Below are 15156 nucleotides of genomic sequence, written 5' to 3' on the forward strand. Positions count from 1 at the left end.
GACGAATCTTAATTGGGTTTGTCCAGTTTAAAATTTTTGTGCATACAGGTGTCCAATCTAATTTCTAATTATGTATGTAAGCACGCCACCGATAAATTATAAAATAAAAGCTTATAATTTCAAATAACAGTAAAATGAAATAATGACATCTACATTTACCGTATATTCCAATTTCCAAGCAATATTAAATAATTTGGAATTTGGAACACGATTCGCCTTGACGCATTTAAGAATATTTGCATGTGAAATATTTTGAATAAAGTGGAAAGGGGGAAACGAATAAATTTAATTGAGTGATTGTAAATCATTCTTTTGCTGCCTTGAAAGGTTTCTAGAGGTGACTCTTGACTTGAAAGCAGACAAAAAATAGTTAATATGAAAGTAACAAGCTGGGAGAATGTGTGTATAGAATCGTTCAAACCAAAATTATATTGTTCAGTATAGGACTCTCAGACTGTAGTTTTATGTGGTCAGCGGTATCAACGAAGTTGCATGCATCAATACCTCTCTCCTTCGATGCAGGTATATGCAATACTAATATTTATCTGTTTTAACTGATATATGAAACATGGTATAAGAGAACTTGAATTTTATCCTATTGTACATTCTACAAGTATCCAAAAGAGGATGAAAGAATTTAGATGATTTGTTATGTTATTGAAACTGTATAAAGAATAAACTTGCAGCAAATTGGAAATGATCATGAACTGGAGTTGATATCTTAATGTAATCTTTGATATGGATACAAACAGAAACTTTATGAAAGCAAAATTGTCCACCAGCCGAAAACATCTTCCTGGAACTAGCAACAGCTTTGTGGGTTTGTAAAGGATTGTTGGAATCTTCTCTCCAGTATGATTTTGAACTGGAGCTAGCCTATAATACACATCTTGAACTGGATAGTACAGTCCTAAATCCTAACATGTTTCAGAGATCTTCAGTTCCTGTCAACATCGCAAATTCATTTTCGTCAATTGCTCCTTTTTTCAGCTTCTTCAACAGGCGATAATCCCTCATCAGTTCCTCTTCATCTTCAGCTGTCTGAACAGCTCTTCTTTGCTGGGCGGTTTTTTTCCTGTTCATGGTAGTAGCATTTTTTAATGACGATTTGGGCTTCTGGCGTTTTGGCTCTAGTTCTTGCTTAGCTTTCTTCTCTTGCAGGTTCTTGTTTCTTTGTTTCTGACGAGATTTGTCCCTTAATAATCAAGTTTCCAGGTTAGATGTCATAGGATGCTTAAACTGAGAATACACTAAACAGAATGTACATTGACATAGGTTTCTTGTTTCTTTGTTTCTGACGAGATTTGTCCCTTAATAATCAAGTTTCCAGGTTAGATGTCATATGATGCTTAAACTGAGAATACACTAAACAGAATGTACATTGACATAGGTTCACATGTTGCACCGACAACAACAAAAGTCAGATTTATTATATTCTACACATGATGAATGGCCCCTCAAACTTCAATTTCATAAGAAGAAACAAACACTTCTACAACCTCAATAACTCTATAATGAAGTGCACATAAATGGAAGGCAACATAGATGTAACTCTTGGCAAAGGAGCCAATGCAGTGAAATAATTTTGAAAAACTCACTTGAACTTGATATCTTCAAGATTGATGTTTTGCTCTGGTATAAAACCTTCGGTTGAAATTGAATGATGCTTCACATCAGGAATCGAGGGAAGCTTCAACAAGCCAAATCCCATACCAAGCCTCCCAATTTCTAGTTCTTTAAATCTACACAGAGAAAATTAGTCAAACAGAATTAATAAAAAAATCTCAAATGAGGAATGTCACCAAAATCTGCATATTACCTAAATATATAGGGGCAATGGTGCTCCTTGTAAGCACGTACATAAGACACAAATGCTCTAAGTCCTTTTTCCATAACATCACGGTCGTTTTTAGCAGCATTACGAATCTGAAAGAAATTTTAACTTATTTCAGAGAAAAATCATTTACCAATATTTGGACCTTGATGGACCTAGTCCTAAAAAATATGTGGAGACAATGGAATAAAGCAAATCACCAAGTGAAGTTTACACATATATGTAGAGTGGGCGCCATAATTTCGAGATAAAATGCATTTGAACTAAGAGCTAAGATGAAACGGAAATGTCATCAGTTCCTACAAGTCAGATCTAATGTATGCTTCAAAGCTTTTCTTTTAATCTTTTACTCACCTTTCTTAAACTCCCTCCTAGAGGGAAGAGCATTTCGAATTTTACAATGGTAGACTATATGGCACTAGAAGCCACTTGCATAAATCTCTGTATTATATAGTGAATCCTTGAAGCCAAAAAATGCACTATTAAGTATTAACATATAAATTGGTGTATCATATATATTCTATAATATCCATGCTGTGTATTATTGTGTATGGCATGATTAATATTTTATCAACCCAATTGATATAAATACTTCCTCATTTGTTCTTGTACAGGGTACACGCGACTTGCATGCTTTTCCTAAAAGATACCTTCTTTTTTCAGGGCCAGCCTCGCCTATAATTTTTATTCATAGAATGATAAGGAATGAAAGTAAATAATTAATCTATTTGATATTATTTAGTTTATATGTACTAGCCTAAAACCCCTGCATAGGATTATTTTTAATGTTACATAAAATTTTTGAATTTAATTTGAAGTAAAAATTTTAAGTTATGAAACTTATTTATTTGAAATTTTAATAATATGATTTGATAAAACTTATTAATATACCCATAGGTGTATAAATTAGTAGGTGTATAAGTTAGTGATACTACAGTTTAAAAAAAATAATGTAATCATTAATATTTATATTTTTATTGATATTTATAGGTGTGTACGAAAGATTATTCTATTTAATTAAAAGGTAAATTTTAGCCGAGATCAATAGTATACGAATTGTCATTAGTCTTTTAACCGACCAAATTCAACTAACTATATTCAGATTTATGTTAGTTTAATATGTTTAAACTCGAATCTATGGTAAAATTTTATTTGTCAATGGCAAAAAAATTATGTTAGTTTGAGGGCCGTTATATCAACCAAATCCAACTAATTATACTTACTATTTTGTTTAATTTTATTTTAGCACGGGGTGATTACTATTTTATTTTAGACCGAATGAATAATATGTATTATTTTGTTTTAGTTTGATTGGCATTATATCGACCCCACAAATTTCCTTTCAAATTTTTATTTTGCCGGCCCAATAATATAATGTTTTTAGCGGGATTAATAATATTTATTATTTTATTTTAGCCTGATTCTTCAAATCCCACTAACTATATGCAGTTTTTTTTAAAAAAAAACTGGATCAATAGTATAATTTTGTTTAGCCCGGCCGGGTGAATTTTATATATTATTTTTGTTTTAACGAAAACTATTAGACATATTATAATTGTGTTATGAATATTTATCTATTTAGAAAATATTTTATTTTAAATATTACTATAATTACGGTGACCAGGCCGACTATCAACCAAACTTTCATTGTTTCGTCTTTAATATAATAGTATAGATAGATTTGTTGTAAAGAAAAATAATATATTTATCAATATATTTTATATGTGGGGTTAAAAGTTTATTAATTACGTAGTTTATTTATAATAAAACCCAATTGTTTGTGGCCCTTCCATTAGGTTATTAATTAGGATTTTATTCCCTATATAAGCATTGTAATCCCCACATTATTACTTAGCTTTGAATATAGAAAATTCCTGGGAATAGTATTTGATTTATTCTAGGGAATCGTATAATACATTGCTTATTAGTTTTTTCTAAATCTTGTCCTGCATCAATTGGCATTAGAGCCTAATTCCTGAACTCCTGATTATTATTTTACTGTTCATCCCCACTGTTCACGACCAGAAAAGTTACTATTCGCCGCTGCCTAGACATCAGTCCACAGCCACCATATAGCCACTGTTCACCCTTCAACACACCGCTTCAACCCTAATCCCAAAATAGTGAATCCCTAATTCAGTCCAGACCCAATTGCACCGAGACCATACCCGGCCCGGTTGTAAATTCCTAATTCTCAAATCAGAAATAACCCCAACCCCTATCTTATTCAGACCCTAAAACCGAAAGAAAGAGACCCTTAATCACCGCTGCCACAACTTTATTCATCTCTATCTTCAAGAACACGCCAGAAACGAAGAAGATTCAAATTGGAGAGGGAAACACGTGCCTGGACAGGCCGGAGTTTGGATTTCTGCCACTAGTCGCCTGAGTTCACGCTGCTCCTCTTTCTCATCGGAACTGCTGCAGTCAGCGTGTTTTTTCACCGCCTGCCATGGAAACAGTTGCGTCTTCTCAATCGGTACATCGAGACCGCTGTTTGCTGTGATTGGACTAGAAGGGCCAGGAGTACTGTTCACATGTGTAATGCTTTTACAGTTGGTTTATTATAAGGTGGAAAAGTACTACCTTGAAGAAAAATACTACCGTTTACCAGGAGTTTGGATTCTGAACAGAGACAAGGTGGAAAAATAAGTACGTTGAACCAAATTCTGATGTGTACTGCTTTTACAGTTGGTTTATTCTAAGCTAGTATGTGAGCAAGTTGTCACTTGTCAATACTACCTTAATTTAATATATATAACGCCTATACTAAATTCTGATTTTCTATTGTAAGTTGTCTCAATAAAAGTGTAGGATAGTGAAAAGGCAATATAGTAAAGTAGTATTATGAATTAGTACTGTAAGGGTATATTAGTCTTTCCAGAGTTATTTACCGACTGGAGAGCTATAAATAGTAGCTAGAAATCACAGAAAGGGAATATATCTTCTTTTGCAAGATACTTCTAATGTCTCTCTCTCTCTCTCAAACTCAGTTCTCTATCTAAATCTCTAAATCTCCCTCATTTCTAGCTTAAGTCTACTGTATTTCTTGTAATCATCTCACAACAGGCCAAAAAACATGCAAAAAAGCACATTTCAAAACCCTAGCTCCTGACAAAAGGCTATTACTAATTTGAATCTAGTGAGTTCATTTAACTTAATTAGATATCCACTGCATCTTAATCTCAAATAAGTTTGTGATACGGAAGACCAGTTCATCGGTCTATATTCTATCCCATCCAGTACTTATTGTCCCGCTTCTAGTATGTTAGGATGGATCACTGATGCAAATTCAAGGAGGTATGGAAAAATATATGCAAGAAGGCAGAAGAAGGTTCCAGAAAATAATTAAGTTCATTGTAAGGAGTCATAAAGTCTTAACAGAGTCAAACAAGTCTAGAAGTCTCTTAGGAGTTTGAAAGTCCCCTACATTAAATGTTATCTAGCTAGAATGTTCCAAAGATTACTATAAATTCTTGTACTCTATTTGTTCAAGGCAGAGTTGAATGAATTAAGTTTATTAATTTCCTTGGGTGTGAGACCTAAGTAATCTAGGTGTGAGGCCTAGTTATTCTCTCTTTCTTTCCATATAATTTTGTTCATCTTCACTTAGTGTTCCATTATTTACTTTGAGCTATTCTGTATAAGAGTTCAAAGCGCTGAATATAAAGATCCTGCATCAGATTGGTATCAGAGCAAGGCAGCACTATGACGACACGCACGGGACGTTCATTCCGAGGCCGACTTACAGATGTTGAACGAGATAGGTGCTGATACAAATGATGGAAAGTCTTATTGTTTTAAATCAACGGATTGAAAACATTTATGCCAGAGTTAAGCAGATTGAAACAAAGTCAAATCCAACTGTGGATTCCTGAAGGAGAGTCTTCTGGTGCAAATAATGGCGGAAACGAACAGCCAAATGAAGAAGAAAATGCAAGGCGGGAACCACTGAATAATGGACTTCCATGGATGCAACAGCCACTCATGTTTAATGTGCCAGGAAACTTCAACAGAGGCCCGTATGCCCCATATGACCCAGCTGGGATATCACAAATGTTTAATGTGCCAGGAAACTTCAACAGAGGCCCGTATGCCCCTTATGACCCAGCTGGGATATCACAAAGAAGGTGAGAATTGATGTACCAGACTTTGACGGAAGATTTAACGCAACAAACTTTGTCGATTGGATTTCTGCAATTGAAGAATATTTTGACTGGTACGACATGTCTGAGGAGCGACGTGTGAGGTTTGCCAAAATGAAATTGGTTAATCTTGCAAAGGTCCGGTGGAATGGTGTTGAAGCAGACATGCGGAGATTGGGGCTACCTCCAATAGTGACCCGGCAGGAGATGAAGGCAAGGCTGCGGGAAAAATACATGCCTCAAAATTACGAAGATAAGCTCTGTGAACAGCTTGTAAATTTGAAGCAAGGAACAATGACGGTAGCAGAGTATATGCAAAAGTTCGATGAATTAAAAACAAGAAGTCAGATTGTTGAAGATCCACGCCATAGCTTGGCAAGATTTAAATATGGTCTCAGATTTGAAATCAGAAAGGAAATGCTGAGATACACTCAGTATAGCGTGGAAAATGCTTTCCAAATTGCACTTGACTTGGAGGAATATTTGAATATAACGACTCTTAAAGGTTCTGCTCAAATGAAAGAGGCAGTAACGAGAAAGTTTAATGTCACCAGCCCTGTATCGAAGCCACAATACACTACAAATAAGAAAGGAGGGAGAGGAAAGGGTGTGGACAATAGTGATCGGTGTTTCAGATTTGAAGGCAAGGGACATAAAGCTTATCAATGTCCCACCAGGAACAATCTGCATATTGGTGTTTCAGAAGAAGAGCCAAAAGAAAATGAAATGGCTGAAAACGAAGATGGTGAAGAAACTCCGTGATTCAATGCTGATGACTTGGCTGATTCTGACGAGGAGAACTCTTTGAATATGGTTGTTCGACGCATACTTGCTGCTCCAAAAGTTAAGGAAGCGGATTGGAGGAGGACTACAATATTTCAAACACTAGTAACTTGTAAAAATGAGTTACTTAAGCTGGTGATTGATGGCGGAAGCTGCATGAATGTACTTTCAGCCTCGGCAGTCGAACGACTAAAACTTCCTACAGAGCCACATCCTCAGCCCTATCATGTTGCTTGGATCGATAATACATCCATTCCGGTAAGTAAACGCTGCCTAGTTCCAATAACGTGTGGTCGTTACAAAGATTATATTCATTGTGATGTTGTTCCTATGAATGTGACGCACATTTTACTTGGACGTCCATGGTTATTCGATTATGATGTATATCATTGTGGCAAGGAGAATACCTTTCATTTTTTCTGGGAAGGTAATAAAATTACAATTTATCCTAAAAGTTCCGAGGAACTGAAGAAAATGAAGAAAATCAGGCCAAAAGCTTCAGAAACTACAACAGATCAGAAGTTACTCGACTCAAATTCTGCAGTTAATAAATCTGATCAGCCATTTAAACGGGAAAAAAAGGTCCTACAGTTTCTAACAAAGAAGAAGTTCTTGCGCGAAAGCAATGAAACTGGAGTTATCTATGAAATGGTGATCAAGAGAGTAAATCAGAATGAGGACTCGACAACAAATAAATTACCAGATGAAATTAAAACATTGTTGCAAGACTTCTCTGATATTGCTCCCGACGAACTACCTGATGCTTTACCTCCGATGCGCGAGATACAACATGCAATTGATCTTGTCCCAGGAGCTCAACTTCCAAATCTTCCAGTCTACCGAATGAATCCCTCTGAACATGCTGAACTAAGGAAGCAGGTGGAAGGACTCTTGTCAAAAGGATTCATTAGAGAAAGCCTAAGTCCATGTGTTGTGCCGGCTCTTTAAAAACCAAAGAAGGATCGAAGTTGGCGCATGTGTATAGATAGCCGTGCAATTAACAAAATTACTGTTAAGTATCGTTTTCCGATACCACGGCTCGATGACTTGCTTGATATGATGACAGGTGCTACAATATTTACAAAGGTGGATCTAAGAAGTGGCTACCATCAAATCCGGATTCGGCCCGGAGATGAATGGAAGACTGCATTTAAAACCAAAGATGGCCTTTATGAATGGCTGGTCTTGCCATTTGGGTTATGTAATGCCCCTAGCACATTTATGAGGATAATGACCCAAATATTTCAGCCTTTTATTGGTAAGTTTGTGGTCGTATATTTTGACGATATTTTAATATATAGAAAGACCAAGGAGGAGCATCTCTCTCATTTAAGACGAGTTCTAAGAGTTCTACGACAAGAGAAACTCTACATCAACATGTTTCAAGTGTTCTTTCATGACATCTAATGTTGTATTTTTGGGATTTATTGTATCTTCTGAAGGTGTGGCAGCAGATCCCGAGAAAGTGGCAGCTATCATTAATTGGCCATTACCACAATCATTACACGAGGCCAGGAGTTTTCATGGATTGGCAACCTTTTATCGGCGTTTTATTAAAAATTTCAGCACTATTATGGCTCCAATTACAGATTGTATGAAGAAAGGGCAATTCAAGTGGATAATGGCAGCTTCTAACGCATTTGCAAAGATTAAGGAGTGCATGACTCAAGCTCCAGTTCTAAGGCTGTCAGATTATACAAAGGTGTTCGAAGTTGCATGTGATGCTTCACATGTAGGAATTGGAGGAGTACTCAGCCAAGAAGGACATCCGATAGCATATTTTAGTGAAAAGCTCAATGAAGCTAAGCTGAAATATACTACCTACGAGAAAGAATTTTATGCATTAGTACAAGCACTTCGATATTAGCGTCACTATCTTATTCATAAAGAGTTTGTGCTATATTCTATTCATGAAGCTCTTAAGCATCTTCAAAGTCAAAAGAAGCTAAACCAAAAGCATGGGGAGTGGATAGAGTTCTTGCAAGAATATGCTTTTGTTATAAAACATAAGGCTGGGGTGGAGAATAAAGCAGCCGATGCTCTTAGTCGGGTAATTTATGTTATGAATACATTATCTGTCAAGGTGGTGGGTTTTGAAAGGCTTAAGGAGGACTATCTATCATGTAAAGATTTTCAAGAGCTTTATTCTAGCATGACTACCGGACAACAGGTTCATTCTACTTTCTCTTTACGAGATGGTTATTTATTCCAAGGGCATCGTCTTTGTCTACCATTTACTTCAGTTCGTGAACAAATTATTTGGGAATTACATGGCCGTGGTCATTTTGGAGGGACAAAACAGTTGCCATGGTTCAAGAAAGATTTTTTTGGCCACGTTTAAAACATGATGTGGCTGCTGCTGTTTCTCAGTGTCGCATTTGTCAAATGGCCAAAGGAACAAAGAATAATTCAGGATTATATATGCCTCTTCCGACTCCTCACAAGCCTTGGCAAGACTTAAGCATGGATTTCATACTTGGCTTACCAAAAACAACTCGAGGACAATCTTCGTCGTTGTAGACCGATTCTCAAAGATGGCGCATTTTATCCCTTGTTCAAAGACACTAGACGCAGTCCACATCGCAAAGTTATTTTTTAAGGAGGTAGTTCGACTTCACGGGCTGCCAAAGACTATAGTGTCAGACCGGGATGTGAAATTTACAAGTTATTTCTGGCGAACCTTGTGGAAATTAATGAATACACGGTTGAAATTTTCTTCTGCCTATCACCCTCAAACGGACGGGCAGACAGAAGTTGTTAATAGGAGTTTGGGGAATTTACTACATTGTTTAGTTGAAGATAAACTTACAACTTGGGATCAGATTTTGGCAATGGCCGAGTTCGAATACAACAGTTCTGTCAATCGAACTACTGGCCGCAGTCCTTTTGAGATTGTGTTAGGTATCCAACCTAAGAAACCAATTGATTTGGCCCCTTTACCTATATCTGGCCGTCATAGTGCAGATGTAGAAGCTTTTGCTGAACATATTCAGCAAATTCATGCCGATGTTCGTCACAAAATTTCTGCCAGTAATGCTAAATACAAAACTCAAGCAGATTTGCATCGTAAAAATACTGAATTTAAGGTCGAAGATCAGGTTATGGTGCACATCCGACCTGAACGTTTTCCAAATAGCAAGTTAAAGAAGCTGCAGTACCGACGTGTTGGACCATATACAATCAATCATAAAATCAATTCAAATACTTATGTTCTAGATCTTCCGGCTGACATGGGAATTAGTAATATCTTCAATATTGAAGACTTAACCATTTATCACGGACATGGTGACTCTTCAAAATCTATTGCTCCACTTCGCTTGCCACCTGCTTCAAATGTCCGTGATGAGATTGAAGATATAGTGGATACAACTATTGTTTCTACTCGAAATGGTGGTTATCAGAAATATTTGGTCAAATGGAAGGATAAACCGTGGTCTGATTGTACATGAATTTCCGATGAAGAATTTCAACGTTTAGATCTTTATAACAAGTATCACTCGTTTAACTCGTCGGAGTCGAGTTTTCCAAGCCGGGGAGAAATGATGCAAATTCAAGGAGGTATGGAAAAATATATGCAAGAAGGCAGAAGAAGGTTCCAGAAAATAATTAAGTTCATTATAAGGAGTCATAAAGTCTTAACAGTGTCAAACAAGTCCAGAAGTCTCTTAGGAGTTTGAAAGTCCCCTACATTAAATATTATCTAGCTAGAATGTTCCAAAGATTACTATAAATTCTTGTACTCTATTTGTTCAAGGCAGAGTTGAATGAATTAAGTTTATTAATTTTCTTGGGTGTGAGACCTACGTAATCTAGGTGTGAGGCCTAGTTATTCTCTCTTTCTTTCCATATAATTTTGTTCATCTTCACTTAGTGTTCCATTATTTACTTTGAGCTATTCTGTATAAGAGTTCAAAGCGCTGAATATAAAGATCCTGCATCAATCACATTATGTTTCATTCAAATACTACTACTCATTGACTAGGACGAGTTTTCCACTCAAGTGCACTTGAACAGGACAGAAGAGCTACAGGAGCCAATACAACTTATCTCAAGCTAATTCAGGCCCCTTTTTCTTAGTGTATGTTCTACTGTTTTTTTATGTTGGGAGTTCGTCTCAGGAGAGAGAACTCTATCAATTTTCAGTTTTTCGCTATTATTTAGACAGAATCTAAGCTCACCAACAACAAAAACAGTGCAATGATGATTACATAAATGTTATTACTAAAAAACTAAGACTAGATAATATGTTCATTGTTCCTTTTAAATTTGTCCTTTTCAGTAATCTTGATGATTTATTCATTACTGTCCTATAGTCGATGACTATCTTTGTAACAAAATGGATATTTAAGTTATAATGAACATTATAGGCAAAGTCAAATAGCGGTATTAAAATCATGAAAATCCACCCCATCTTGCTAGATCTTGACAGCCATTAATTTTTTTTGACAAAGTAGCGTCGATATAATTAACCCAAGAAATTTACACACGTCGAAGTGTAATCTGGTTTAGAAGCTCAATTTTCCATACCATTTAAGTTGTGTGATGAGATTCACTTGTTTTGCACAAGAAAAATATTGAATAAAGCTAGTGCATTGTATTGTTATTGGTTAATTATGCAAGCTCTGTTAGGACTCATTTTAAATTGTTTAACCACAAAACAGAGCTTAAAAAAATCAACATTATTAAGGATTTATGTGGATAAAATCACCTCGGGAACAATATCAAAAGCCTCATCACAACATTTTCTTTCTTCTAGAGGAACCCTTCTAATACGCTGAAATTCGACATATGCTTCTTCCTACATAAATGAATTCAATAAAATCATTATATACTGAACAAGTACCTTTCCTAGAACCGCCATATTATTATTTTTAAAGAATGTATTGTTATCAGTATTAAACCTTTGGTAATAAGAAAACAATAGAACTCCCTTGTCGACCCAACCGAGCAGTTCGCCCAACTCTGTGTATGAACACGTCTGGATCCTGAGGGGGGTCATACTGCAGATATACACAAAAAAAACTAGATAGTAAATCAACAGGCACCTATAATACACAATCAATACCTATAATAGTGAAGTAGTTACCTGTATAACACAATCAACACCTGGAATGTCAAGACCTCGAGCTGCAACATCAGTACATAGAAGAATGCCACTTGAAAGAGTTGTAAACGAAGCTAATGCTTTCTCCCTTGCAGCCTAAAGAACTCGAAATTAAGCAGGAACAGAGGATCTTGTACAATCTTAGAATAATGCATTTTCAGGGAGAGAATAATACTAATAACTGGTACTTGATATTAACCTGACATCATGATTTGCAAAAAGAAAAGAAAGGAACCTGTTTCATCTGTCCATGCAGAGGAATTAATGAACGACCCTTCAAAGCAGCAAGACGAGGTAGAACAACCCCCCAATAATCAACAGAAGCACAAGTCATAAAATAACTGCAAATGAAAATGATCATATGTGAGACAATAGTCGAGAACTCATACCAAAATTATCGAATACTAACTATCTTCAGAAAAAATATTGATGGATAACATACATAATAATTTTTTTGGACTTGTTTTTAACAAGTAGATCCACAAGCTGTGATGATTTTTTATCTGCTTCACATTCAAGATACTGAAAAAGTAAAAGACATCATTAAAACGATGGCTTTATGCATATTAGCACAATATTGAAGCAACTGCACAACTTAAAACAACAATTAAACTGATGGGTTTACTAATTCTTGAAAGTAATTTACATGCCTCAAGAAGAAGACCTGATGGAGTTTTAGAGGAAACTGACTGGGATGATGATGGTGCAGAGTCGATAGATTTTGTTTCAGCTCGAACTTCTACTCTAACAGAATTCCTCAGTCCTGCTTTCGATAGCTCTTCAACAGCCTCTGTTTGAGTAGCTGAAAAGAGACCAGTTCTGCGAAGCTTCGGTAACCGAGATATAACAGAAGTTATCTGCTTTTGAAATCCCATATCCAATAGCCTATCGGCTTCATCTAAAATCAGAATCTGTACAAACAGCAACTTGGTGTGAAAAATGTTCTCACAGAACTAAAATCTACAAGTATCTCGTTCATTTAGTTCGTGAGCTCTCAGCATCCAATCACTCACGAAGCATAAACCACATAAAACTGTTTCTAAACAGAACAAGCACAAAGAACTCTATGCAGATTCTTTTAGAAATGAAAAGACATTTGACGTTTTCAAGATAAGGATAATTGAAAAGTAACATTACTGATCTCATTCTATACCAGTTTCTACTTTCTATCTGCTCAGTGCTCACAGTGCGAAGGATATTACTATTCCTTCCATTTATGTATGAATTGTGTTTTTCTTTTTATGCAAACGAGTATGTTTGTGTAGAAAACACAAGTAAAAGTCTTAATTTACATTTTTTTTTAAAAAGGAGCTGAGACGCTTATAACTTATAAGAATGTGCAATGTCTTTCAGGTATATATAACCACACAATTAATGAACATGTAACATAGTTGTTTGATTGTGAAACCATGTTTCAACATATCTAGTTCGAACAGTTGGAGATATTTTTAATTATTCTTCTCAATTTTCCCTTGCAGGCTCGCAACGTATAGGAGTGCTAAGTTTCAAGTGAAAATAACTGCACATCACAAAATACATAGATCCACATACTACCTCAAGGCTCCGTAAATCAAGAATATCCATGCGGTCCATTATGTCATACAACCTTCCAGGAGTCCCAATAAGTAAATTAGCACCCTCATCCTCTATTTTCTTCATGTCTGATTTTACTTCTGCCCCGCCAACGAGAAGAATAGGTTTCACATTGGATAGTGTAGAGATGAATGGTTGGGCAACATGAAATATTTGTGACGACAACTCCCTCGTAGGTGATATGATTATCCCCAACACCTAAAACATTACTTAAGTTAAATTCCATATGCATAAAAACCACACAAATATAATAACGTCCCAAATTCAACATCTTATCAGTCAGACAGAATAATAACACATTTTCCGACCCCTCAAATTTAAAGACCAACTAGTGAAGACTCAAAATTAGCTAGAGTGAGTAATCAGTCGTAAAACAAATATGAAACCTTCTAGCCTCTCTGCTTAACCTGATACATGGAGCAATTTTATATAAGATGAGCTGCTAGAAACTCAATCTATATTTTCAACATTGAATAGCAAATAACTTAACAATATAATACACACACGAGTTCTGCTACAATAAAAGGCAACAATGTTACACTAACCGGAGGTCCGGAGCTAAACACATTTCCAATCTCTTCTATTTATCTAAACTAACAATATTAAACTCGTAAACAACTAAACAAAACATTTCGATAACAAAAACAATGCAATAAACTTCTCATTATACAAACACAACAAATTAATTCATCGAAATTACGAAAAAATATTAATTTATCAAGAGTCTACGGACCTGATGAGGCTTAGGAGGAGTGGAAGCGCGACGGAGAATCTCAACAAGAGGAACAACAAAAGCGAGGGTTTTACCCGACCCGGTGGCGGCGTCAACGGCGACATCTTTATAGGTACACAGTAAAGGTATAGTAGCGGCTTGAACCGGTGTACAAAACTCAAAGCCGCTTTGAGTGAGAGCTTGGAGAACCGATTCAGAGAGGCGCGGTTCGAGGTCGGAGAATCGTGTTTTGGTTAATGCTCCGGTCGGGTTGTAGGTTTCTGTTGCCATTAGGGTTTAGTAAACGATGGAGATTGGGGGAGATGTAAGTGTGGGTTTTGTGTGGAGTTTTTATTGGTTTCGGTCCGGTCTGGAAATTGGACCGCTCATTTTCATGTCTAATATTTTCATGATCACTACATTTGGGTAAATTTTTGACACGTGCAGTAAGTTGAGATTACAAATTTGACCTTCTTCACCTGATTTTGTGAAGTTGAATGCAAAATGCATTTAACAAGCAAGAGTCATCTATTACGTCTTCTAGGATGTGTTTGGTATTAGTGTTGCAAACAAAAACAACAGTAACAGCTTTTCGTTGAAAAAATAGTTAAAAAATTATTTAGTAAAATTTAAAAGCGGCTTTTCGGAAAAGGGTTTTTGGCCTAAAAGCTGCTGTTAGAGAAAATAAGTCCCCCATACTTTTAGAAAAAGCTGTGTTTCGGCTGTTACGGAAAGCAGATGCCGATTTCACCATCAAACCTTACCAAAAACATCATTATTTTTAATTTTTTGCATCAAAACATATACGTATCAAAAAAATTACCAAACAGTCATCTGATTTTTACAACAGCACTTTTTTCAGCAGCACAATTTTTAACAGCACAGCAATTTTTAACAGCAATCCCAAACAGAGCCTTAATGAGCACTAGTGAAGGCTCCTAAAAATTTGTACGAAGAATAGTACTTTTGTAATTATTTTGACCCA

General features: G+C 35.9%; 1 protein-coding gene across 1 annotated transcript; it reads right to left on the reverse strand.

The window, feature by feature from the left end:
* Positions 1-626: 626 nt before the first annotated feature.
* Positions 627-14555, reverse strand: LOC141692506 (DEAD-box ATP-dependent RNA helicase 18). Its single transcript, XM_074497372.1, has 11 exons — positions 14193-14555; positions 13421-13657; positions 12517-12777; positions 12309-12388; positions 12102-12207; positions 11849-11962; positions 11664-11762; positions 11471-11560; positions 1820-1926; positions 1599-1742; positions 627-1195 (listed from the first exon to the last, which is right to left on the reverse strand). The coding sequence occupies exons 1-11, from the start codon at positions 14460-14462 to the stop codon at positions 928-930; spliced, it is 1776 nt and encodes a 591-aa protein (XP_074353473.1). The 5' UTR covers positions 14463-14555; the 3' UTR covers positions 627-927.
* Positions 14556-15156: the final 601 nt, after the last annotated feature.

The sequence above is a fragment of the Apium graveolens genome, chromosome 10 (assembly GCF_009905375.1).
Source record: "Apium graveolens cultivar Ventura chromosome 10, ASM990537v1, whole genome shotgun sequence".
Taxonomy (NCBI): domain Eukaryota; kingdom Viridiplantae; phylum Streptophyta; class Magnoliopsida; order Apiales; family Apiaceae; genus Apium; species Apium graveolens.